This window comes from Hippocampus bargibanti, linkage group LG16 (genome assembly GCF_051943395.1).
Source record: "Hippocampus bargibanti isolate YZ-2025 linkage group LG16, ASM5194339v1, whole genome shotgun sequence".
Taxonomy (NCBI): domain Eukaryota; kingdom Metazoa; phylum Chordata; class Actinopteri; order Syngnathiformes; family Syngnathidae; genus Hippocampus; species Hippocampus bargibanti.
Genome location: NC_142749.1, coordinates 14,685,185 through 14,712,200, shown reverse-complemented (window position 1 = coordinate 14,712,200; position 27,016 = coordinate 14,685,185). Strand labels below are relative to the sequence as shown.

Sequence of the window (27,016 nt, the reverse complement as noted above, 5' to 3'; positions counted from 1 at the left end):
TGTTCAGTCATCGTTCTTTGTTAGCATGCTAACAAAACGTCTTCGTGGCTAACACTTCTACGTTCTATGTGGCTAACGCTTTGATACCCCAAATTTATATTGTAAATCTGTATTAAGATGCTTTGATTTATCCACTAAGAGATTACTACAAATCTGTTCAATTGCGTTCTTCGTTAGCATGCTAACGAAACGTCTTCATGGCTAACACTTTGAGATTCTACGTGGCTAACGCTTTGATACCCCAAATTAATTTTGTTAATCTGTGTAAAGATTTTTTGATTTATCCACGAAGAGATTGCCAGAAATCTGTTCAGTCATCATTCTTTGTTAGCATGCTAATGAAACGTCTTCATGGCTAACACGTTGAGGTACTACGTGGCAAACGCTTTGATACCCCAAATTTATTTTGTAAATCTGTATAAACAATCTTTGATTTATCCACGAAGAGATTGCTAGAAATCTGTTCAGTCATCGTTCTTTATTAGCATGCTAACGAAACGTCTTGGTGGAGCTAGCAAAAATGGCACTTATAGCAGAACATTTTCTGGATTTTGATTATGTCAGATTTTGAATGAAAATCTGAGATGTTGATGCAAATTTTACCAAAAGTGCCCGTTCAAAATCAACATCCGCTGAACCGGCGGCCATTACCGGTACAATTTGTACACTTAGCGCCATTTTATGGCTACGTCAGACATTTTGTCGTAGAGATTCATGAATTTTCATGAGAATCCTAAATTTGGACGATTCCTTTACCAAATTCCGTCCTGTGTAAAACTTGATCAAATACTTGAATATCGATATGTCATTTTTTTTTTTTTTTGCGATATTTTGTTGGATAGCCCCTGAGAATTGTCAATCGAGCCGATCGGAATATGCAGTAAATGTTAAAACAGGAGTGCGAAAAGTTGGAGGGAGGAGGGATGTATTTTTTTTAGGGGGGGGGCAGGGATATCGTGCTGCTTTTTTTTTTTTTTTTTTTGTCGTCCTCTCATTGGTCTTCCTGGTCCAGGTTTGTCCAAAGGCTGATTTCTATTTTTTTTTTTTTTTTTTTTTTTTACCGCTCCGCATGATCATCAATCTATCAATGTATCAACGCAACTACGACGACAGTCTCTGTTTGATATCAAGTCAAGCTTTATATTCACATTAATCACAGCAATACACCGCCGCAATCCGCGTATAATCTTGTTCATCTCACACAAACCACAAAAAAAAACAAGAACTAAAAAAAGAAAGAAAATGATGGACTTGGGGAAAGAAAAATGGCTGCTCTCGGAGGAAAATGGAGGACGAGAGGGGGGGGGGGGTGAGAATTGACCGACTGACCGGCGCTCTCTCTCTCTCTCAACATGTGAATGTGAAAAGACTTCCACTCCCCCCCCCCAAAAAAATGGCGACCACCCGGCAATGAACGAGCATCACTGGGAATGTGGATTGGACTGCTTGAGTGAGTGACAGATAGGCCACGACCAATCAGATCGATGGATTAATAGACTCTTACCTTGTGGTTTCATCTCCTTGTTTTCATATCATACTTGAATTACCTCATTTTGTGACCTCATGTTTCACCCCCCCCCCCCCCCCCCCCCCCCCCGACCCCGCCACGAATGTTTTGTTAGCGTCGTGAGTCGGTGAAAAAAAAAACACATTGCACAGTGTGATGAAGCGATGTGGATGTGGCCGCAGATGTGGGTGTGGACACACGCTTTGGAAATGTACCGCGGCAGCCATGATGTTTATTTTGTTCGTGCGTGGTACCAAACTTGGTATTATTGATATTAATCACGCTTTGTTAAAGAGTCCGCAGGTTGTTTTTTTTTTGTGTTGTTTGTTATCAAAAGCTACCTCGTTGAGTTCATGTTTTGGCAAAAGCACATTTTTTTTTGTTGACGTCTTGTTCATCATTGCTACTTCATCTCACGCTTGTTTTTTTTTTTCTCCTCAAATTATGATTTTGATTGACAGTATCTCCTCAAGTAGTGGCCTGTTCTCAAATGTATGTAATGTGCATTGATTTTTTTTGCCACCCCATAATGCTTTTTTTTTAACCCAGTTCTCAGATTTAATATTTTTTTTCTCTCATAACACTTTTTCAACATACTCGATCTTTGTTTATTTGTATTTTTTTTCCTGTAATCCATTTTATTCATGTTTTTTTTCATTTGATATAAACTTCTGCTTGTTGTCATTTTTCCTTCAGCAGTTTTGTTTGTTGTTCAGCCATTTTGTTTTTTGTTTGTTTAGTCACTTTTTTGTCACTTTTCAGTCATTTTTCCCCCCAATCTTCCACTTTTTTTACACGTCATTCTCAGTTTTTAATTGACGTGATTTTTAGCTCCTTTGTGTGTGTTTTTTGTTTGTTTGTTTGTTTTTCAACCCCCCTTTCAACGCCAATGGAAATTCCTAAATAAGGTAGCGACGGCCATTTTTAGGTTTTCATATTTGGACTCAATCCGTACTACATATCAGATTTCCCCAAAATATAACATTTTCAACGTACTCGATCTTTGTTTATTTTTATTTTTGTACTCTAATCCATCTTATCCATGCTTTTTTTATTTTATTTTTTTTTCATCTGATATAAACTGCTGCTTGTTGTCATTTTTCGTCCAGCCATTTTGTTTTTTTGTTCAGCAATTTTGTTTTCTGTTGGTATAGTCACACAATTGACTTGATCCATTTTCCCCCCGAATCGCCCACTTTTTTTACACGTCATTCTCAGTTTTTAATTGACGTGATTTGACGTGCTCCTTTGTGTGTTTTTTTTTGTATTTTATTTTCATACCCCCCTTCCAGTCCCAATGGAAATTCCTATATAAGGTAGCGACGGCCATTTTTAGGTTATCACAGTTGGACTCAATCTGTACTACATATCAGATTTCCCCAAAATATAACATTTTCAATGTACTCGATCTTTGTTTATTTTAATTTTTTTTCTCTAATCCATCTTATTTATGCTTTTTTAATCTTTTTTTATAAATCTGATATATACTGCTTCTTGTTCTCATTTTTTTGTTCGGCCATTTTGTTTTTTGTTCAGCCATTTTTTTTTTGTTTAGTCACTTTCTAGTCACTTTTTTAGTAATTTTTCCCCCAAATGTGCCACTTTTTTTACACGTCATTCTCGTGATTTTTAGCTCCTTTGTGTGTTTTTGTTGTTGTTGTTTTTCTACCCTCCCACCTTGCACTTCCAATGGAATTTCCTCTATAACGTAGCGACGGCCATTTGCAGGTTTTCACAGTTGGACTCAATCCGTACTACATATCAGATTTCCCCAAAATATAACCGTTTTTCAATGTACTCGATCTTTGTTTACTTTTTTATGTTTTTTTTTTCTAATCCATCGTCACCTTTTTTTTAATCTGATAAACTGCTGCTTGTTGTCATTTTTCGTTCAGCCATTTTGTTTTTTGGTCAGCCATTTTGTTTTTTGTTTGTTAAGTCACGTTTTAGTCGTTTTTTCTCCGAATCTCCCACTTTTTTTACACTTCATTCTCACTTTTTAATTGATGTGATTCTTAGATCCTTTGTGTGTTTTTTTTTTGGTTTTTGTTCATTTACCCCCCTCCCCTTTCACCCCCATGGAAATTCCGATATAAGGTCGCGGCGGCCATTTGCAGGTTTTCACAGTTGGACTCAATCCATACTACATATCAGATTTCCCCAAAATATGCTTTTTTAATCTTTTTTTATAAATCTGATATATACTGCTTCTTGTTCTCATTTTTTTGTTCGGCCATTTTGTTTTTTGTTCAGCCATTTTTTTTTTGTTTAGTCACTTTCTAGTCACTTTTTTAGTAATTTTTCCCCCAAATGTGCCACTTTTTTTACACGTCATTCTCAGTTTTTAATTGACGTGATTTTTAGCTCCTTTGTGTGTTTTTTTGTTGTTGTTGTTTTTCTACCCTCCCACCTTGCACTTCCAATGGAATTTCCTCTATAACGTAGCGACGGCCATTTGCAGGTTTTCACAGTTGGACTCAATCCGTACTACATATCAGATTTCCCCAAAATATAACCGTTTTTCAATGTACTCGATCTTTGTTTACTTTTTTATGTTTTTTTTTTTCTAATCCATCGTCACCTTTTTTTTAATCTGATAAACTGCTGCTTGTTGTCATTTTTCGTTCAGCCATTTTGTTTTTTGGTCAGCCATTTTGTTTTTTGTTTGTTTGTGCCATCTCTCACCTGCAGTTAAGTCACCAAATGCCCCCCCTCCTCCCCCCCATTTAGCCGTGGCAACTACATGAGGAAATTCAGTCATTTGAAAACAGTTTAAAAAAAACTCATCATAATAATCATGGTAACATTGCCTAAGCAGCCATTTTGGAATAAGGGGAAAAAAAGAACAGTCAAGAAAGAAATATTGAAATACAAAATTTTGAAGCCTTAATTAAGCGCAGAAGGAGGAGGAAGATAAGAAGAAAGCACTATTGCTTCCTACCTGCCCCCGGGGTTAAAAAATAAAAACAAAAATATTAACGTAGACACTTGAACATATGTGAATAGACTCGTAGTTTTGTAATGTGGATCAAAAGGTGCTGGAGGTCTTTTTGGGGGATTTTTTTTTTTTTTTTTTGCAGTGTGCGATGGACAATTGGACGATTAGTAATCATCATTTGGGAAAAAAATGTAAAAAAAATCCTGAAATGAGAACCAATGGAGGCGATTTGATATTGGGGGGAAAAAAATGTGATATTTTTGTATTGCGTGTCAGTCCTGTTCCTTTTTTTTTGTGGAGAGTTTGAGCCAGGCACCGTTTTTTAATTTTTTTATTTTTGTCTCCTCGTTGTATTTTTTTGCCTTGCTCCACTTTGATATTGTGCAAACATAGTAATAATAATAACAATAATAAGTGTTGCTTTCTGGATGTCAATTGCATTGTAAGGTGAAGGACGAAAATTCTTACCGCCATTTTTTTTTATATATATGTGAAAGGAAAAAAAATCACTCGCCATCCAATCAATCAAACTTGACCATGATCGTGTTATTTTTTTATTATTATTTCTTTTTGTACTTGAAAAGAGTAAAACAGAAGGGATGTCACGTCCCTTAACACTGTGAGCTGAGTGGTTTGAGGATTTTTTTCTTTCTTTTTTTGTTGTAACCACACCACCACCACCACCACCACCAAAAATACAGCCAAACAATCCCATAAATCTCACATTACCCACAATGCAACACTTCCCCCGCCGTCGTCATCCTCTGAATGTTTTCTACTTTTTCTGTGCGTGTGACCGAGTATGTAGCTTTGCGTGTGTGTGCGTACTATAGTGGAAAAATGCACTAAATCATATACAAAAACTTTTATTCTATGCCACTGTTTTTTTTTCTATGTTGCAAAAAGATATAACTCTATAGACACGTTGACATCGATATCGTTCTTCCCTCAGTGTTCCTCTCCCATGTTTTTCCCCTGTACTCTTGGTGTGCCTAAACAGAAATTGTTGACAAAAAAACGTGCTGTTTCTGTATTTTCGGATGATTTTTTTTTTTTTTTTTTTGCAGAAAAAAATGTTTGCCAGCAGCCACGGGATGTCATGAAATATTTGTTTCGTTTTTTGTTCACATTCAGAATTCGAGGGCTCTTAATGCTATTGATTGAATAGCTTTTCATGACTTTTTTTGTTGTCGTCAGCAACAGGTTTGCTGGCACTTGAGGAAAATTCAGCAAAAAAATGAATAAAAACGCTGCATTTATTTATGACACCATTTTTTGATGGCCCTTAATGCAGTTTTTGTCGACAGTGGTGCGTTGAGATACAAGCCGATGACATTTTTCCTTCGTCGATCTCCTTGTTTGTATTTACTGCCCCCTGGTGGCCACTGAAGCCACTGAAATGAAACAAAATGTTATTGAAAGATGACATTGCGATATATTTTAAAAGTAAACGTTATTTTCCTTTTATTTTTCCTTTTTTTGGGGGTGTATGGCTTGAATCGATTCTTGTAATGCCATTAATTTGAAAAGCAAACGCTAAATTGATCTACTTGTGTTTTGAGTAAAATTGTATCTCAAGGTATCATTTTTTTCCCCCCTTCGGGATGAGGCGTTCAAGGGCGTGTGGGTTTTTTAGAAAAAAGGCCTTCATGGCATCCCAGGAGCGGGCACTTGTACATGTGTGTGCGTGTGTTTTTGATGTGGTGTTTTTCTCGCCATTTCACACTCATGTGCCATCGAAGTTTTCAGAATAAAACATTTGATTAATGAGAAGAAAAAAAGGAAAAGAAAGTACCAAGTTATTTTTTTATATTAGCACTGAGGACCAAGAAATTTGCGCCGTTTGGACCAAGCATAACATTTTTTTTTTACATTCTGTTTTTTTTGTGCTGCTTTTCACCTCCATTTTGTTTTGGTGGCAGCACAGAAGTCGATTTCTATGATGACAAAATTTCAAGACAATAATAGTGTTTTTTTTTTTTTGCTTTTTTGTTATGTAATAATAATGATGATGATAATGGTGATGATTTGAATTGTTAGTTTTTTGTCTACCTCAGCACCTAAAACTTAGCCTAATCTTAGAAGGTGCCCAATTATTATTTTCCAATTCATTTTTGGTTCTCTTACGTTCATTGTAATTTTTTTGTTCTTATTGAAATTTGCATTAGAGCTTTGCAAAAAAAAATAATAACAATTGAAAAAGGTCCTTTGTCTTTTCCAGCGACAATGTGTGATTTTTTTTTTTTTTTTTTTTCACCACATAACTCCCCTCTATGAGAACATTTTCAGATGTCTTGGCACTGTCTGTTCATTTTTTGGGGGTTTATTTCATGTAAAATCAGACACAACTCTTTGTAACATTTCAGTGTTCTCTGATGGAGTGTGGACAAAAAAAATAATGAAATAAAAAAAGGATTTAATGCTGCAGGTCCTTCCATGTTGTCACTAAAGTCGTCAATGTTGTGCCTTTTTGATCGTGGAAAGATTTTTTTTTGTTTGTTTGTTTCGGGGTTTTACATCCTATTAACAGTATCTTGTCTTTTTGTAGTGGATTGATTCTGTTTGTTTTATTATTATTTATGGGTTTCATTATCAAAAAAAATCGATTGTACACACAGGAAATAAACAATGGACTTTATGTCAGTTGTTCTCGGACTCTCACTGGGCTCACTGTTTCCTTGATTTTACAATAACTGTTTAATGGGAATGATCTGAACGATCATTCCCATGAATCAGGATCACGGTAGTAAAATCTTTTTTTCTTATTTTTTTATGACCAACTCGGGTGTAGTTTGTTGAGAACAATTGGAGCGATATCAGATTTTTTTTTTTAATTTAAAAATAAATAAGTAGTGAATGAATGGATAAAACAATTTATGAATACATAAATACATACATTAATAAATAGATAATAATGATAATATAGATAATAATAATAATAATAATAATAATAATAATAATAATAATAATAATTACAATAGTGATAGTGGTAATGGTAATAGTAATAGTAATAGTAATAGTAATAGTAATAGTAATCAATTTCATTTCTAAGCACCTTTCAAAAAGCTCACGGTCACATAAATACATAAATATATAAATACATAGATACATAGATAAATAGATAAATAATTAGATGAATAAATAGATAAATAAATAGATAAAATAAATAGGTAAATACATAAATAAATATATAGATTGTTAGATGAATGAGTTTTGAAAGGCGCTTGGAAATTAAATGTATTATGTATTATTATTATTATTATTATTATTATTATTATTATTATTATTATTATTATTATTATTATTATTATTATTATTATTATTAATAATAATAATAATAATAATAAATTCTAAATAAATGAATTGATAAATAGTTAAATAAATAGATGAATAAATAGAAAAAGAAATGAATAAATAGGTAAACACAAATAAATAAATATAGATTGTTTGATAAATGATTTTTGATAGGCGCTTAGAAATTAAATGTATTATTATTATTAGAAATAAATAAATAGATAAATAAATGGATAAAATAAATAAAGAATTACATAAATAAATACATACATACATAAAAGGGAACAATAAATGCATACAAAATATGTAGATAAATAAATAAACAAATACATTAAACTAAATAAACAAATAAATAGATACACAAATAAACAAATAGATAAATAAATATATACATACATAAAAGAGAACATAACTAAATGCATACAAAAATATGTAGATAAATAAACAAACAAATAAATAAATACATAAAACTAAATAAACAAATACATATATACACAAATAACTAAATACATACATACATACACAAATAAATAAATAAATAAATAAATCTTAGTGTGATCAGTGTTCAAAAAGTGGCTCTAAATTTTACACAGGTTGGTGACCCCTGAGTTCGAGTCTTTAAATCTCCCTTGTCAAAAATATGGAAGTGCATGGCCCGGCTGGTCCATTCGTCTTTTGTCAAATAGTAACATCTTGATTGTGCTTTTGGAGTTGTATTACAAAGTGCCCGCTATGCGTTGTGTTTTGGGCGTTTTGAAATGTAGTAGGGCAAAAGTTGCTTGTGTAATGTGTTCACTGCTTGTACTTTGATGTTATTGTAGCTGATGAGGAAGGAAGGACCAAAGAGGCCACTGGAGTCTGCGTCATTCAACGTCTTGATGTCAGCCATCACCGCTGGCCTGGTGTCTTGACCTTTGACCCGCATTGTCAGGGTAAATGTTCCGTTTGTTTATATTACCCATTTTCCTGGTGTAATCTGTTCCAATATTTTTATTTTTAATCTGCATGCATCTTTTTTCTATTATTTTAAAACACTGCCTGTGTGTGTGTCTCTAACAAATGCGACATGCTTTTGTCAAATTACTACCAAGAATATAAAAATTATAGAGCACTTAACTTCACCTCTTGTCACGCTAAGATAGCCTGTAATAGGGGCCGGCTCCATGTTTCATGCACATGAGTGACTTTATTCACCATCTCGTACACCACTGGGTGAGGCTGACGTTTGTTACCATGACAACCAGAAGCCGGTGTCTGAGCCTTGCAGCTTGAATCACTTCCACTTGCAGGTGCATAGCCCGAAGGGTCACGGATGACAAGAAACTGCTAATCCTCCTAATGACTATAAAAGTACACTGGCGCTTTGATTTACGAGTTTAATTTATTGTATGTCCAAGCTCATAACTCAGTGTACATATGGAGGAAATATATATTTTTTTCCGTTTTAATTAATTTAATGTTTTGTTTTTATGGGTGGTGTTATGTAGAAAATTAGCGCTTTCTTGAATAAAAACAAACAATGTCCGCTTTTATGACTAGAACACGTGCCATGTTGTCCCTGGTGTAATGACTACAAAGCAAAATGAATTTAATTCATTTAAAGACATATAGACAAAATAATTTCCAGCATTTTGAAATTATTCACGGCCAGTGTCTTGTTCACTTTTGAAAGGCTTCGATGTAGTAGTGCACAGCGCCGCTCTCTGGCTTGGTGGTAAAATTGCAGCATGTTCAGAAAACGCACAAACGGTCTTTTTTGAATGGATTTACATGATAAAAGCATTTAATTCATCACGCAGTAATTTAGATGTCGATAATATATCGGTTTAGACATAATTACGATGTATGCTGGAAGATAGATTTTGTAATTATATGGTGCAAAATCACATAATCAAACACAGTATACGTTATCTATTAATATCAATACATTTAATTTATAAACACCTTTCAAAACTTTCCAGGTAACTTGTTACTGTAATATTTTGTGTTTTTAAAGTTTGAGCAGTAGCAAAACAAATACATAATTGTGATTATATACAGCACTGTGTAAGTCGCATCACATATTTGCAATGGCGTGGTTTCGTAAAGACATTTTATAAAAAAGGTAAGATGGATTTTTTTTACCCCAATGTTTCAAATTTACACCGGAAAAAAAACTAAGCAATAAGATACAGGTATTTTTTCTGTTCTTCTTTATAATCTCCTAAAGAGCAACCCATTTCAATCGATATACGTATGTATTATGAAGACTAGAATGCCTTATTTCTGTGGACCTCCCAAAGATGGCCGAAAATATGGCACATCATTAATGGGACTCGCTAAATCTGAAATAAATTTCAGCTTTATTTGGGGTAAACCCATCTGGCTATTTAAAAAAAAAATCACACTGACTCACGACCCGTTAGGTTACCAGGCAAGTGTTTTCAAACTTTAACAACCTGCTGTGAAATTCTCCGTTTCCCACAGAACTACCAAAATGGCGTCGGCCTCAGGCCACCTGCCACACAGACCACAGCGTGCCCAGCGTAATACTGTAAGCCACCACGGCGACCACGTAGACCCTGAAGAGCAACACGTCCAGAACATAGCCCACTTGGAGCCATTCCTTAGCCACTTCGTTACAGAGGTCCCGTTTCTCCAAGAAGTTCCGAATCGCTGTCACCTCTTGGAGGATGTTGCTCACGACGGGTGGTGGCGATGGGTCCCTCGCCGGGGGCAGGCCTCGTCCCAGCAGGGTGGCCTCCATTTCATGCTGCCGGCCGATCTCACAGGTGTGATGGAGCGTACATTGGACTGGGAGTGGGGAGACATATTGATCGTGTCTGAAAACATGCGTTTTGCCGTCAACAAATACAATGCAACTAGCGAAAAGCTAGTTAGCGAAACGTTTTGCTAATGCTAACCCAGGTGCTAGTGATGGGAATTCCGTCTCTTTTTAGAGAGCCGGTTTTTTTTTGGCTCGGCTCACTAAAAAAAGACCCGGCTCTCTTGGCTCCCAAATGACTCCTCATTTTTTTGTTGTTGCTTAAATTAATTAACTACTAAAATCATGTAAAATTATGTGAAAAACGAATTACTCATGTAAAAAACACGCTATATCATATATTTTTATTTATATGGCTTGATTTATACGTGCACAGAGAGCATCCACTAACTTTCACTTTCCATGGTTACTCTGGTCTGATGATCTGCTGTCTCTAATTTGCTTTTCATGTTAATGCTATCATACCAACTAGTAAAATATATAAACGTTGAATAATAATATGTGCATAATGTGATCACATTTATCCACCTGTCTACCCTACCCCCCACTTCCTCACTACTGCATGTGTCTGTAATTCTCCCCTAACTCCTCTACCACGGATATCGACCAATCACGTGTGGCTTTAACCGAAGACTGGGGGCGGGGAATAGAGGACAAAAAGTCGGCTCCCATTTCATAGAAAATTGTTTTATGGGGACCTGGGAACTTATTATTGTCATTTTAATGGTTTCCTATGGGAAATAAATGTTTGGAAGACACACTTTTAATCTTGCACACACTTTCTGGTAACCAATCAAGTTTGTAAACTGAGGAATAACTGTATATGGACAAAATCTACTGAATCTGTCTGTGATTCAGATATTTATGCTAACCAAGGTACGTACTAAACGAGGATTTTTTTTTTTCTTGTAGAGCAAAGTGAATCATCAAAACGCTCACCAGCTCCATAATTGTTATCTTCTTTGTAGTCAGCCATATCGGAGGTCTGCGAGGAGAGTCTGGAGCACAAACGGTGTTTCTTGTGGATGCAGAAGAGATCCGGCGCTCTCTCCAGAACCAGGTACCTCAACCAGTGAGGTACAGGTCGCTGCAAGTCCTGCTTGTGGACCAGACGGACGATCAACACCGTTTCCGTCAGGCTGATTACCAACAGGGCCATGCAAACTACGAAATAGACTCCTACGGCAGAAGCGAGATGAGATTGCATCAGTGAAATTGATGCCATCGAATAAAACAGGCCTTCCTTATAATCACCGATGAGCGGCGTTCCAATGGCGGTGGCGGGAAGAGTGTCGGAGACAATGATGAGGAAGACGGAGTATCCTAACAGTAATGTGATCTTGAAAGAAACTCTCTCGCCGCTATCAGGTGGAAGATAGAAGCCGACGATGTCCATCACCATGAGGAAGATACTGGGCAGCAACAGGTTGACCGTGTAGAATAATGGCCGACGACGGATAACCACCTGTCGATGTTTTTTAAAGGTATTTATTTCAATAAGCACCTTGTTTCTATTTCTACCGTTTCGTGTATATACAGACCGCGGAGGTCATCCAAAATGGCCCAGGAGCCATTTTGTAGCCGCCATTTTGGATGACTATTTTGGTTACAAAATGGCAGAGGAGCCATTTTGTAGCCGCCATTTTGGATGACTATTTTGGTTACAAAATGGCCGAGGGGCCATTTTGTAGCCACCATTTCGGATTTTTTTATCAACACCCTGTATCATAATTTAAAATTAACATTTGACACAAGACACACACCCTTATAATTTCAATACGGCAATTCTGGAGATGCTCAGAATCTATTTACAATACAATACAATACAATACATATTGATTTATATACCACTTTAACAACAGCAGAGGCTGTAACAATGCTTAACATGGACAGCATATTTACATATTTATAATAATAATAATACATTTCATTTATAAGCGCCTTTCAAAACTCTCAAGGTCGCTTTACAGTCACATGATCATGTTTTTTACTATGGGTGAGCAGCGGCAGCCACACACTCAACCCGGAATAACTCAAATAGATAGAAAGCTAGCTAGCTAATATCTAGTTAATAGATAGATAGCCAATTAAATAGCTAGCCAAATAGATAGCCAATAGCTAGCTAGCTAGATAGCCAGATAGATAGCTACACAACACACACGCACACACAGTAAAAATAATAATATACTGAAAAGGTACACCCACATGAAACTTCATCTCGGCGTAGTAGTCGTCATCGTCCACGCTAAAGATTTTGTAGTTGGACAGGATATGAAGTAGTTCCCATTCGCCTTTGTTCATGAAGACGCTCTTGTCCTCCCTCAGCTCCTCGGGACTGCGCATCAACGTGATGTTGATGTCATCAACTGCCGATCGAACACAATGTCAGGAGCAGCGTAAAACCGCCGTAGCAACGACCCCCCCCACGACCCTTTTAGCGAGGCCTCGGCTTTCTGAGCACACAACTCGGCAGGGGGTCGGACCCAAGGTCCGTTTCAGGAATGGTGAGTTACCCGGGAGTTTTCAATTGAGCTTATTTGGAGAATTGGAATTTGCGGTGGCACACACCCAAAAATGGCGCTTTGGAATTACAGCTTATTATAAGTTCACAATCGAGCATGTATGTATTGTATTGTATACAGCCGGCCCCATTTCAAGCTCAGATAACTCCAGACCCATATAATTTAGGAATTAACTCTTTTTTTCTGATTAAAGAAGAGAGTCTAAAGTTTCTAACGCTGTATTCAATGTTTATGTAGTCCTAAAACTTACTATTCTATGGGTCCTGCAATTTGTGTGAAAATGACAAAAACCCTGGCACTGGAGTGGACACATTTTTGCAGTGAATGAATTAATGGTAGAATCCCTACCCATTTTTTTTATGGCTAAAATCTTTTATCAAATGACAAAGTTGAAATTGAGTGGTCATACTTGTATGGAGCCAGCTCTGGAAGGTCAAGCTGCATTTTTGGACGTCGAATGGGAAATTGTAGATGTTGAGCGTACAGGCGGTGACCACTTGGATTGGTTTGTAATTGCGCACCAGTCCGTCGTGGGTCACGTAGACGTACGGTATGTCTGGAGACTTCCCCACGTCGACGCTGTGTTGACAACAGAAGAAGATCTTTTTGTTGTTGACATGTCCATAAAAGACGACAAATAGTTTCCATTAGCCTTACAACTCATTGATGAGGATATCCGGCACCCAAACGTTGGCAGTCGGTAGAGAAATTTGTTTCACTTCGTCAAAGTCTTCGGGATTCCACACCAAGAATTCATCCGTCCATGACTAGAAGGTTCCAGAATGAGAATAGCTTAATGGAACCACTACACAACATTCAATGACAGTTATAGCACTGACAAATAGATTGACTTAATATGTAATTAATTACCTGTCTGTACCATACATAAGTTGTCAAAACTTGGTTCTTCTCATCCTTTTGAGTTGTAAAAGAAAATGAAAAACAAATATGTATTTCAATTCTTTTTACACGAATCGGGTATTCAATTTAACCCATTAACTGCCATTCCCGGATTTCTTTGGGAATTGAAAATATGACGTGGCGCGCCATTCCCGAATTAGTTCAGTTTTTGTTTTTTGTTTTTCTTACTTGGGTGCCGGTAAAGCGCTTGGCAATGTTTTTCCCTCCCATGAGGGGGTAGCATTTGCACTTTTTTACATTTTAAGCTGTTGTTAAATCGCTATATAAATCAATATACTGTAAATGTATTATATTGTATTTTGCACATCTGCCCCCATTTCAAGCTCAGATAACCCAGACCCATATAACTTAGAAATTAACTCTTTTTTTCCTCATGATTTTTTTACATTTTAAGCTGTTGTTAAATCGCTATATAAATCAATATACTGTAAATGTATTATATTGTATTTTGCACATCTGCCCCCATTTCAAGCTCAGATAACCCAGACCCATGTAATTTAGGAATTAACTTTTTTTTTCCTCATGAAAGATGAGAATATACGGTTTTTGCGCTATATTAAAAGTTTATGTAGTCCTCAAACTCAATATTCTGTTGGTCCTGCAATTTGAGTGAAAATGACAATTAACCCTGGCACATTTTTTGCACATCGTCTGGCAGTGAATGAGTTAATAATGAAAGCATCCGGTTGTATTCCAAAGCATTTGGTGATGGATTCCATGTATCCTCACCACGTTGAGGATGGAGTAAACCATCAAGTCGATGGCCACCAGGGTGGACGTCCGCCAGTCTTTCACTGGTCGCACTCCTTTCTTGTAGCCCGTGCTTAAAAACTCGGAAAGTCGTACCAAAGTGGCGTTGGCAAATCGGCCTGTGCTGCTGCTACCTAGTTTCCTCACTGATTGTTTTTTTTTTTTTTTTTTTTTTTTTTTTGGGGGGGGGGGGCGACAGGGGATAAAAATAATTGTATGAATAATAATAATAATAATCATACATTTCATTTATTTATTTCAAAACTCTCAATGACACTTTACAGTGACTGGATATTTTCTCTGCGGGTGAGCAGCGACAGCCACACAGTTTATTCAAAAGACTACAATAGATAATTATTCAGCCAACTCAAATCATAGCAACCTTGCTGATGTTTACCATTTTTTTTTTCGTCCAATATTGATTAGTTGACCATAAACGATGTAAACAAACACATATAAGAATAATAAAAAAAGATGATATGTACCTGCGCAGGTTTTTATCGTCCCCTGAATAACAACCAAGAAGACCAACGGCGTCCAGGCTGACGTGGGTCTCATGGTGACCGTTCACCTTCTTCCAGCGTCGCCCGACGAGCAAGAGTGAAGAACGAACGTCTGGCGAGAGGACACTCCCATCCGCAACACTGGCACGGTAAGCAAAAACAAAGCTGGAAAAAAAGCGGGTAAGGTTATGCGTGCGTGTGTGTGTGTGTGTGTGTGTGACCAGATTGGGTGTCAAGACAGTTAATTGAGTTACGGCGCTTTCTCGTTTATGTGGGACCGAATCCAAAATGCTAACCAAGGAAATTGGCGACGCGCCGCCTGCGCGCTGCCTCGAAATGACCATTGTCCAGAAATGTACAGTGATACCTTGGCTTACGAACTTAATTGGTTCCCAGAAGGAGTGTGTAAGACGAAAAGTGTGTACCCCAAAAATGAATTTCCCATAGGAAACCATTAAAATGATAATAATCCGTTCCCATGGCCCCCCCCCATAAAACATAATTTTCTACTTTCTAAATTTCTAAGCCTTAAAACTTCACAAAATATACCTTATTTTATGTGTAATAAATGTGCTATGGTATTATAATTAAAGAAATAAACTGTACTATATAATAAAGTCGTTTTATTTACCTTTGTGATGGTCGTTGATGGCTTGATGGAATGGAGTGGTCGGTTTCATCAGCATTAAACACTTGATGAGGAACGTAGCCTTCTTTTTTCACCATTTTGAGGAATGATCCCTTGTAGGTGCTTTCTCTGCGATAATTGTATCTAGTTCCTCAACAATTGTTCTGTTTAGCTGGGTTGATAGCTTTTTGCATCAAGTGTACAGAAGGCTTGTGCGGATTGTTTGTGGAGCCTGATTAATGGGATATTTTAACCTTGCAGTCTACACTCTGTACTCTCAAAGTTAAAACTCTCTGACTGTCGTCTGCCTGTCTCTTTAATGTTTGCCATTAAAGGTGGTGCCATTTTCTTGTTAGAAGAACGGGCTCGTTCGCGAACGACAAATCACTCATTGAAGCAGCGCTGTGTATGAAAAAAGTTTGTATGCCAAGGTAAAGTTCATATGCCAAGGTTACATTTTCATAAATGTAAAGTTTGTACATCGAAAAGTTCATAAGCCAAGGGGTTCGTAAACCGAGGTTTCACTGTACATACATTAAGCCAGTGAGAGATTAATTAGTTTCATAAATTCATAATTTCAACCCATCTAATCTGCATTGATTTAAAATCAATGACCTCACACAGACATACTTTGAGACCGGCTCCGGAATCATCATGTAACCCGATCCACTTTCAGATGAGATGAGTGCGAAAATTGCATTAATATAGACCCTTCCACTGGTGGCTTCTTTCTACGGTGCACTTTTCATATTCGCATTCAGACTATTAGGGAAGCCACTGGGGAGTAGAGACGCAGCAGTCGCCGAGCTCCGAATGGGTTTTATTGATCTGTTTTGTGACGGCGGGGATGAAAGTAGCAAACGCGCGATCAGAGCGCCGCTCTGTTTAATCCCCACCTCTCTCCCTAGTGTCGTCTCATTATGTCGTATCACTAATTACATTTCCAACTGTTGGGAAATCATTATTTTTGCCCCTCGGTTTTCCGCGCTTTGTTGTTGAATTTCGCCGAAGAGTACAAGGAAACACAATTAGCAAATTGACAATGACAGTCATGTTTTATTTGCTAAACACAAAAATAGTCCGATACTCATGCAGGTTATAAGCTAGTTTGACGATCTTACGTGGAGAACAAAATGAAGCAAATGTTCCAGATGATTCTGTTCTTTACACTTATTGCGATAAGTAGACATTAACTCATTCACCGCCAGACGATGTGCAAAAATGTGGCCACTCCAGTGCCAGGGTTTTTGTCATTGTCACTCAAATTGCAGGACCCACAGAATATTGAGTTTTAGGAACACATAAACATTTAATACAGCATAAGACACCTTAGAGATTTTCTTTCATAAAAAAAAAATAGTTAATTCCTAAATTATATGGGTCTGGAGTTATATGAGCTTAAAATTAGGGCGGCTGTCCAAAATACAATGCAACAGTTATATGGGTCTGGAGTAATATTAGATTAGATGAGCCTTTATTTGTCTGACAGTGGATTTACATTTCACAGCAGCAAAGTTATGGAAGGAAGAGGAATGGAAAGGAAGAAGTAGAAAAACAAAATACAGGAACTGCTGTGAAGGCAGCCACTCACGCGGCGCCATCTTGAAGTAAAAAAAGACTACTGTCACACAAAGGACACAGACAGTCATTCAATCTTAAACACTTTCTGCACAATCTTTGTCACATGAAGCAGTTCTAGATGAAAGAGGAGAGGATCAAAGCCTCCTTTTCACCAGTGGATCAGGAACATCATGGTGGAATGTGCACATCTGCTACAAGCTCAGTTTTGAAAGCAAACACGAAGCTGTAGCATCCATTGACGAAAAGAATGTTTTACATCTCATGTCCCATGTAAATTCGCTTCAATTCCAAGCAGCGACAGTTCCTAAAACGCTTTAAAAACAGCTGAAGCTTGAACAAAGTGCTAAAATGGAAAAAAAGGGAAATGTTGCCCTTTTTTGGAAGGGAAAAAACATTGCCAGAGGCCAAGGCCAGCGCTTTATCGGCGCCCCTCGCAAAAAAAAAAAAAAAAAAAACAAATTCGGAAATGGCGTTCGACGTCATGCTTTTCAATTCCCGACTAGATTCGGGAATGGCAGTGAATGAGTTAAAAAAAAATCTGGATTTGGACTTTTTATTATTATTTATTATTCCAAACGCTATATCGAAGTCGGATATTTTTGTAGCATGAAGAATCTCACACAAATAGCAAACGACAAGAGTGTTACGGAACAGCAAAGGCAACCCAGTGTGTCATCAGGCGAAGCTCCAGCTGGCCCAGAACAACACCAGCGTCCCGGCATACACAACCAGAACAATCAGGTAGAGGCGGAAGAGGAAGCAGTCGAGCTTTGAGCAGAGTGCCAACCATTCAGCCTGAGCCGCAGACTCCGAATCCTCCTGGGAAAAGGCCAGACGGATGGAAACCAGCTCCCTCAGGAGCCACTCCAGGCTGGAAGGATTTTCCCGAATACCGATCAGCGATTCCGGGTCATCTTCCGGTGAAGCCTCGAACTCGAAATCTAGGAAGCGAATCAAAGTGGAGCAACCCCCAGCTTGTATTTTAAACAAGCCACAAAATTCAACCTGGAAATCTTTTCCCTCAAAATTACCTTCAGAATGGTTGAGGGTTCTTGTGGAGGTCACGGTGCTCTCCGACGGACCGTACTTGTCCAACAGGCAGGCCGAAACGGACATTTCCCGGACCTCCTTTTTGCTGTGGTGAAGCAGTTTGACCACCAAGATGGACTTGATCAGGCTGAGCATGAGTAGCGCCATACACACCACGAAGAACACACCTTTTATCATGATCAGATTTTTTTTTTAACGTTAGGTTAGTGCGATAAACAACTTAGAAAGCACAAAGTACTGTACCGTATTTTCTGGAATATAAGGCGCACCTTCAACGAATAACATTTAAAAACATTTTCCATGCATAAGGTGCACCGCATTATAAAGGCGCACCTTCAACGAATGGGATATTTGAAAACTGTTTCCATACATAAGGCATTATAGGGCGAACCTTCAATGAATGACATATTTTAAAACATTTTACATACATAAGGCGCACCGCATTATAAGGCGCACCTTCAACAAATGACAAAATTAAAAACCTTTTCCATACACGAGGCACACCGCATTATAAGGTGTACCTTCAATGAATGACATACAGTAAAGTCTCGTTATATCGATATCGGATATATCGATAGTCCCGGTTATATCGATACTATTTCTATGCACGCACGGAGAAAATTACATGCAAACAGGGTCGGATATATCGATAGTCCCGGTTATATCGGTATTTTTTCGGACTCCCTTGAATATCGATATAACGAGACTTTACTGTATTTAAAAAAAATCCATACATAAGGTGCACCGCATTATAAGGCGCACCTTCAATGAATGACATATTTTAAAACCTTTTCCATACATCAGGTGCACCGCATTATAAGCCGCGCTTTAAATGAATGACTATTATTATTATTATTATTATTATTATTATTATTATAGGTCCGCCTTATGCTGCAGAAAATACGGTAATCATTTTCCTACCTATGAGCGGGGTCGTCACGGCAGTGGCGGGCAGCTCGTCCGTCAGGTTGACTCTGAAGAGGGTGTAACCCAGCAGCGTACTGATTTTGAAGCCGATGCGGGTGCCGCTGCTTACGGGAAGGTAGAAGCTCATCACATCCACGATCATGAGGAAGATGCTAGGGATGAGAAGGCCAACCACGTACAGCAGAGGGCGCCGTCGGATCAACATCTGAAACCAAAGAAGAAGTCGTCTTATCCGGGGGATTTTTTTGACGGCGCCCGTGACACTTATTAGAGCCACGAAAAGTGACATGAAAGGTTTTTTTTGGTGCAAGTAAATGTTTTTTTTTTGTCCGCTAATGGCCGCCATAGCGGGGAAAAACATTGTGCGAGGCTGTTTGAGTGACGGCACCACGCGTTAAGATGTCAATCGCTCATTTGGAAACCGCGCTTCACTCATTCACTGCCATTCACGAATTTATTCGGGAATTGAAAATATGACGTAAAGCGCCTTTATCAAATTAGGTTTTTTTTCTTGCTTGGGTGCCAATAACGTGCTGGCCAGACCTCTGGCAACGTTTTTCCCTTCCATGAGGGGGCAGCATTTGCCTTTTGTTACAGCTTCAGCTGTTGTTAAAATGCGATATCAATCAATATGTATTATTTTGTACAGCCTCCCCCATTTCAAGCTCAGATAACTCCAGACCCATATAAATTAGGAATTTGACATTTTTTTTCTATGTTAGCGCTTTGTTCCAGCTTCAGCTGTCGTTAAAGCGCTGTATAAACCAATATGTATTTGTATTTTGGACAGCCGCCCTCATTTCAGGCTCATATAACTCCAGTCCCATCTAATTTAGGAATTAACTCTTTTTTTCCAATGAAAGAAGAGAGTCTAAGGTTTCTTATGCTGCATTGAATGTTTATGTAGTTCTAAAACTCAATATTCTGTGGGTCCTGGAATTTGAGTGACAATGACAAAAGCCCTGGCACTGGAGTGGACACATTTTTGCACGTTTCTGGCAGTGAATGAGTTAAAATGCTTCAACGTTGATTCAGCGTTTGACCAGCTTCGCTCCACCCCATTTTTAATCGACACGATGTTTCAACAAAACATATTTTAGATGCAATGATATGGAGAAAAAAAAGTCTTTTTAAAAAAAAAGCGGATTTATTGACTCAAATTTGATCTTATTTAATGAAAGATCCATCAAGCACCAATCTGTAATGTGATCCATTGGAGCTGTGCAGTGTCGCATGCTAAATGTGTTTAATGGAAAGGTCATGCAGCAATACCATCATTTTAATGATGATACTGTATCAAAATGGATGACTTGTTTTTTTGAAGTTCTGTATTAAATGCTCAGTGATCCATGAAGTCCGCCTTCATCAAACAGCCCTGGGCTCCTTTTGAGCAGCATGAATAGCAACCATCCCAGCCGTTCCACCTGCAAAAGGGCTATGGGGCCATTTGCCTCCCCGCTAACAAGACGTCCATTGATCAGTCAGCCACTGAGACAGTCTCATTATGGTCATTCGCCCTTTCCCTGTCTATCAGAGCCTCTCTTCTTCTCGCCAGCCACAAAACAACCCGAGCCTCATCATTTAGCATTTAGCGCGTTCGACCTATCGTACTTGTCCAACAGGCAGGCCGAAACGGACATTTCCCGGACCTCCTTTTTGCTGTGGTGAAGCAGTTTGACCACCAGGATGGACTTGATCAGGCTGAGCATGAGTAGCGCCATACACACCACGAAGAACACACCTTTTATTATGATCAGATTTTTTTTAAACGTTAGGTTAGTGCGATAAACAACTTAGAAAGCACAAAGTACTGTACCGCATTTTCTGGAATATAAGGCGCACCTTCAACGAATAACACTTAAAAACATTTTCCATGCATAAGGTGCACCGCATTATAAGGCGCACCTTCAACGAATGAGATATTTGAAAACTGTTTCCATACATAAGGCATTATAGGGCGAACCTTCAATGAATGACATATTTTAAAACATTTTACATACATAAGGCGCACCGCATTATAAGGCACACCTTCAACAAATGACACAATTAAAAACCTTTTCCATACACGAGGCACACCGCATTATAAGGTGTACCTTCAATGAATGACATACAGTAAAGTCTCGTTATATCGATATCGGATATATCGATAGTCCCGGTTATATCGATACTATTTCTATGCACGCACGGAGAAAATTACATGCAAACAGGGTCGGATATATCGATAGTCCCGGTTATATCGGTATTTTTTCGGACTCCCTTGAATATCGATATAACGAGACTTTACTGTATTTAAAAAAAATCCATACATAAGGTGCACCGCATTATAAGGCGCACCTTCAATGAATGACATATTTTAAAACCTTTTCCATACATCAGGTGCACCGCATTATAAGCCGCGCTTTAAATGAATGACTATTATTATTATTATTATTATTATTATTATAGGTCCGCCTTATGCTGCAGAAAATACGGTAATCATTTTCCTACCTATGAGCGGGGTCGTCACGGCAGTGGCGGGCAGCTCGTCCGTCAGGTTGACTCTGAAGAGGGTGTAACCCAGCAGCGTACTGATTTTGAAGCCGATGCGGGTGCCGCTGCTTACGGGAAGGTAGAAGCTCATCACATCCACGATCATGAGGAAGATGCTAGGGATGAGAAGGCCAACCACGTACAGCAGAGGGCGCCGTCGGATCAACATCTGAAACCAAAGAAGAAGTCGTCTTATCCGGGGGATTTTTTTGACGGCGCCCGTGACACTTATTAGAGCCACGAAAAGTGACATGAAAGGTTTTTTTTGGTGCAAGTAAATGTTTTTTTTTTTTGTCCGCTAATGGCCGCCATAGCGGGGAAAAACATTGTGCGAGGCTGTTTGAGTGACGGCACCACGCGTTAAGATGTCAATCGCTCATTTGGAAACCGCGCTTCACTCATTCACTGCCATTCACGAATTTATTCGGGAATTGAAAATATGACGTAAAGCGCCTTTATCAAATTAGGTTTTTTTTCTTGCTTGGGTGCCAATAACGTGCTGGCCAGACCTCTGGCAACGTTTTTCCCCTTCCATGAGGGGGCAGCATTTGCCTTTTGTTACAGCTTCAGCTGTTGTTAAAATGCGATATCAATCAATATGTATTATTTTGTACAGCCTCCCCCATTTCAAGCTCAGATAACTCCAGACCCATATAAATTAGGAATTTGACATTTTTTTTCTATGTTAGCGCTTTGTTCCAGCTTCAGCTGTCGTTAAAGCGCTGTATAAACCAATATGTATTTGTATTTTGGACAGCTGCCCTCATTTCAGGCTCATATAACTCCAGTCCCATCTAATTTAGGAATTAACTCTTTTTTTCCAATGAAAGAAGAGAGTCTAAGGTTTCTTATGCTGCATTGAATGTTTATGTAGTTCTAAAACTCAATATTCTGTGGGTCCTGGAATTTGAGTGAAAATGACAAAAGCCCTGGCACTGGAGTGGACACATTTTTGCACGTTTCTGGCAGTGAATGAGTTAAAATGCTTCAACGTTGATTCATCGTTTGAACAGCTTCGCTCCACCCCATTTTTAATCGACACGATGTTTCAACAAAACATATTTTAGATGCAATGATATGAAAAAAAAAGTCTTTTTAAAAAAAAGCGGATTTATTGACTCAAATTTGATCTTATTTAATAAAAGATCCATCAAGCACCAATCTGTAATGTGATCCATCGGAGCTGTGCAGTGTCGCATGCTAAATGTGTTTAATGGAAAGGTCATGCAGCAATACCATCATTTAATGATGATACTGTATCAAAATGGATGACTTTTTTTTTTTTTTTTTTTTGAAGTTCTGTATTAAAAGCTCAGTGATCCATGAAGTCCGCCTTCATCAAACAGCCCTGGGCTCCTTTTGAGCAGCATGAATAGCAACCATCCCAGCCGTTCCACCTGCAAAAGGGCTATGGGGCCATTTGCCTCCCCGCTAACAAGACGTCCATTGATCAGTCAGCCACTGAGACAGTCTCATTATGGTCATTCGCCCTTTCCCTGTCTATCAGAGCCTCTCTTCTTCTCGCCAGCCACAAAACAACCCGAGCCTCATCATTTAGCATTTAGCGCGTTCGACCTATCCATGAAGTTCGCAGCCACTCGTTTTACACTTTAACGGTTCTTCCACCATCCTGACACCTCATAAGCATTAGAAGAGATTTAAAACAATCATTTCAAACTTGACGTACGTTGAAACAGACGTGGGCGTAGTCTGCGTCATCCTGCCGGAGGCGCCAGTAGCGCGACGGAATGGATAGTAGTTCCCACTCGCCGTCATTCATGAACTCCCTCTGGTCGTTAGCGATGGCCTCTGCGCTACGCCATAGAGCCAAGTCGATTTCTTTCACTAAAGAAGAAGAAGAAGAGGCAATGGACGGTGAAGATGAAATAGTGGACAATAGACTATTATTCAAACACTGGAAAAAAATAATTGTAATAAATAATTTAAAAAATAATAATTCCCGAAGAAAGTTGGCTTTCACGCAAGTTACTTATTTCCACCAACCATTTCAACAAAATCGAAAAAAATGTGTGACTTTACATCGGTGATTGCAATATAGCAATACCGACGCCCGCATCACAAGCCTGCTCTCGACTTATTGCCATCATACTAATTCATTAACTGCCAGACGATGTGCAGAAATGTGTCCACTGCAGTGCCAGGGTTTTTGTCATTTTCACTCAAATTGCTCGACCCACAGAATACTGCGTTTTAGGACTACATAAACATTTAATACAGCGTTAAAAATCTTAGACTCTCTTCTTTCATAGAAAAAATAGAAAAAAAAACAGTTAATTCCTAAGTTATATGGATCTGGAGTTATCAAAGCTTGAAATGGGGGCGGATGTAGAAATTACAATCTATACATATTGTTTGATATAGCGCTTTAACAACAGCTAAAGCTGTAACAAAGCACTAACATGGACAAAAGTTAAATACTGCCCTCTTGTGGACCGGAAAAAACATGGCCAGAGGTCTGACCAGCGCTTTATCGGTTTATTTTGAGCTTTCAGTATTTTGTTGTAGAGTTATCTGCATTGAAAGTGGGAAAGGCTGTACAAAAGGTAAGTGCTGCTCCTTCGTGGAAGGGAAAAAACATGGCCAGAGGTCTGACCAGCGCTTTATCGGTTTATTTCGAGCTTACAGTATTTAGTTGTAGAGTTCGGAGAGACCGAGAGGAAGACCGAAGAGGAGGTTTATGGATGTGGTCAAAGAGGACATGAAGGTAGCTGGTGTGAGAGAAGAGGATGCACAAAACCGGGATAGATGGACGACATTGATTCGCTGAGGGGAAAAGCCGAAAGGAAAAGAAGAAAGGAGTATTTAGTTGTAGAGTTATCTGCATTGAAAGTGGGGGCGGCTGTACAAAAGGTAAAAGCTGCCCTCTCATGGAAGGGAAAAAATATTGCCAGAGGTCTGAGCAGCGCTTTATCAGCAACCCCGCAAGAAAAAACAAAACCCGAACAAATTTGGGAATGGCGTTCCACGTCACACTTCAGTTCCCGAATAAATTCGGGAATGGCACCGAATGAGTTAACATTTCCTCTGGATTTCGGACGACTTTAGCTCAGGTGCCTTAAAGGGAAAGAACGCCCACCTGAGTGGAGCCAACTTCGGAAGGTGAGGCTGCAGTTCTGCTTATCAAAAGGAAAGGCGTACATTTCTAGGCTGCAGGCCAAGGCCACCTGCATGGGCCGATAGTTCTTCACGCAACCCGACGAGTTGACGTAGACGTACGGGATGGCCGGCGACCTCCCCTCATCCACGCTGGATTGAAAGCCGGAAAAGAAGCTAGGTGAGAGGCTAACGCTAGGCCAAATGGTCATTTCATAATGCCGTACAGGGATTGGGATTGACGTACAATTCATTGACGATAATATCAGGTACCCAGATGGCGTCAGATGACAGTGAAATCTCATTGATGCCATCGAATTGCTCCGGGTCCCAAACCAGAAACTCGTCGGTCCATATCTAAAGAAACCACGATGAGAATTGAACTAAACACTCTCATTTATTTTACAGTACAGTGATACCTCGGTTTACGAACCCCTTGGCTTACGAACTTTTCGGTTTACGAATGTTACATGTATGAAAATTTTACCTTGGCATACAAACTATTTTTGGGATACACACGGAGCTGCCACAATGAGTGATGTGTCATTCGTGAACATGCCCGTTCTCGTAACAAGAAAATTCGGTTAAAGCCACATGATTGGTCAAGAACGCAGCAGTGAGGGGGTGGGGGGTTAAACAACTGGCAGACGACAGAGAGAGAGAGTGAGAAACACACACACACACGAAAGGGAGACGACAGAGCTTGAAACAAAAAAAACAAAAGTGAAAAAAAACAAAAGTTAAATGGTGAGAAGATAGATAGAAAACAGTGACATTTGGACTCGTTTCAACTTTGATAGTTCAAAAGCAGATTGTAGACTGGAAGGTTAAAATATCCCATCAATCACGCTCCACAAATAACCCGCACAAGCCATCTGTGCACTTGATACAAAGTTATCAACCCAGCTAAACAGAACACAATTAATGAGGAAAAAGGTCATTCCTCAAGATGGTGAAAGAAGAAGGTTACGTTCCGCATCAAGTGTTTAATGCTGATGAAACCGGCCACTCCATTCCATCAAGCCATCGACCATCACAAAGGTCAATAAAACCACTTTATTATACTGTACAGTTTATTTATTTCATTATAATACCATAGCACATTTATTATACATAAAATAAGGTATATTTTGTGTAGTTGTAAGGCTTCGAAAAGTAGAAATTTATGTTTTATGGGGACCTGGGAACGGATTATTCTCATTTTAATGGTTTCCTATGTGAAATTATTTTTTGGGATACACACTTTCCGCCTTACACACTCTGTCTGGGAACCAATTAAGTTCTTAAGCCAAGGTATCAGTGTACTTGAAGTTCTGAGCCTTACCTGTCTGTACCAAATACTTGTGGTAATACTCTGGGTTTTTGAATCCTAAAACAGAGGCATAACATTTTTTGAAGAAGACACTGGACAATTTGAAAGACAAATGCCTCTGAAATCACAACTTAGCTCGTCGTCTACATGGGATCGACCAGTGTGGACAATCACGTCTTGACATGCTTGGAAAAACTTCATATTTACCACGTCAAGGACCGACTGCAATATAAAGTCCACAAAGACGGTGGTGGCGCTGCTCCAGTTGCGAACGGGACGAACTCCGCAGTCATATTTCCTCAGTAACGTTCTTGTCAGCTGATTCAGCGCCGATCTTTTCGGCTTCTCCGGAACACTTTCAGCCAGGTGGCCTACAAGGTACATGAATGAATTACACTGTAATATTCCAGTTAAAATAATAATACATTACATTTTAAGCGCCTTTCAAAGCTCTCAAGGACACTTTACAGTCACAGACAAGCATAGGTACTATAATAAATACAATACAATCACAAATAGAATGCAATAAATAAAATACAATTTACATAGAAACAAGAGAGAGAGCTACACAGAAAATGCAATATAATAATGCAAAATAGCAGCTACTAAGTAGTGTATTTTAATAGCTAGAATCATAATAATAAATTAAAAAAAATAGAATCTTACCTGACAACAA

The 27,016-nt window shown here is 38.6% G+C and overlaps 4 protein-coding genes and 1 long non-coding RNA gene across 5 annotated transcripts in view; 2 read left to right on the top strand and 3 right to left on the bottom strand.

The window, feature by feature from the left end:
• zbtb16a (zinc finger and BTB domain containing 16a) overlaps positions 1 to 10,330 on the top strand; it is a 136,369-nt gene extending 126,039 nt beyond the window's left edge. Inside the window, exons 8-9 of the mRNA XM_089017182.1 lie at positions 8,561 to 8,671; positions 10,206 to 10,330. The gene's annotated coding sequence lies outside the window, so the exon portion shown is untranslated. The remainder of the gene's footprint in view (positions 1 to 8,560; positions 8,672 to 10,205) is intronic.
• On the bottom strand, positions 9,437 to 15,337 carry htr3a (5-hydroxytryptamine (serotonin) receptor 3A). Its single transcript, XM_089017183.1, has 8 exons — positions 15,182 to 15,337; positions 14,676 to 14,842; positions 13,896 to 13,940; positions 13,683 to 13,792; positions 13,435 to 13,604; positions 12,709 to 12,869; positions 11,443 to 11,968; positions 9,437 to 10,532 (listed from the first exon to the last, which is right to left on the bottom strand). The coding sequence occupies exons 1-8, from the start codon at positions 15,252 to 15,254 to the stop codon at positions 10,228 to 10,230; spliced, it is 1,557 nt and encodes a 518-aa protein (XP_088873309.1). The 5' UTR covers positions 15,255 to 15,337; the 3' UTR covers positions 9,437 to 10,227.
• LOC148886635 (uncharacterized) lies at positions 10,382 to 12,996 on the top strand. Its single transcript, XR_016117880.1, has 4 exons — positions 10,382 to 10,510; positions 11,472 to 11,563; positions 11,872 to 11,987; positions 12,829 to 12,996. It is a non-coding gene; the product is annotated as an uncharacterized LOC148886635 (long non-coding RNA).
• Positions 15,338 to 17,953: 2,616 nt separating the features above from the next.
• Positions 17,954 to 18,605, bottom strand: LOC148886633 (5-hydroxytryptamine receptor 3A-like). Its single transcript, XM_089017100.1, has 2 exons — positions 18,440 to 18,605; positions 17,954 to 18,349 (listed from the first exon to the last, which is right to left on the bottom strand). The coding sequence occupies exons 1-2, from the start codon at positions 18,603 to 18,605 to the stop codon at positions 18,084 to 18,086; spliced, it is 432 nt and encodes a 143-aa protein (XP_088873226.1). The 3' UTR covers positions 17,954 to 18,083.
• Positions 18,606 to 18,793: 188 nt separating this feature from the next.
• On the bottom strand, positions 18,794 to 26,724 carry htr3b (5-hydroxytryptamine (serotonin) receptor 3B). The gene is made up of 9 exons (XM_089017690.1): positions 26,548 to 26,724; positions 26,353 to 26,397; positions 25,276 to 25,385; positions 25,012 to 25,181; positions 23,602 to 23,759; positions 21,873 to 22,083; positions 20,997 to 21,126; positions 19,380 to 19,537; positions 18,794 to 18,849 (listed from the first exon to the last, which is right to left on the bottom strand). The coding sequence occupies exons 1-9, from the start codon at positions 26,722 to 26,724 to the stop codon at positions 18,794 to 18,796; spliced, it is 1,215 nt and encodes a 404-aa protein (XP_088873816.1).
• Positions 26,725 to 27,016: the final 292 nt, after the last annotated feature.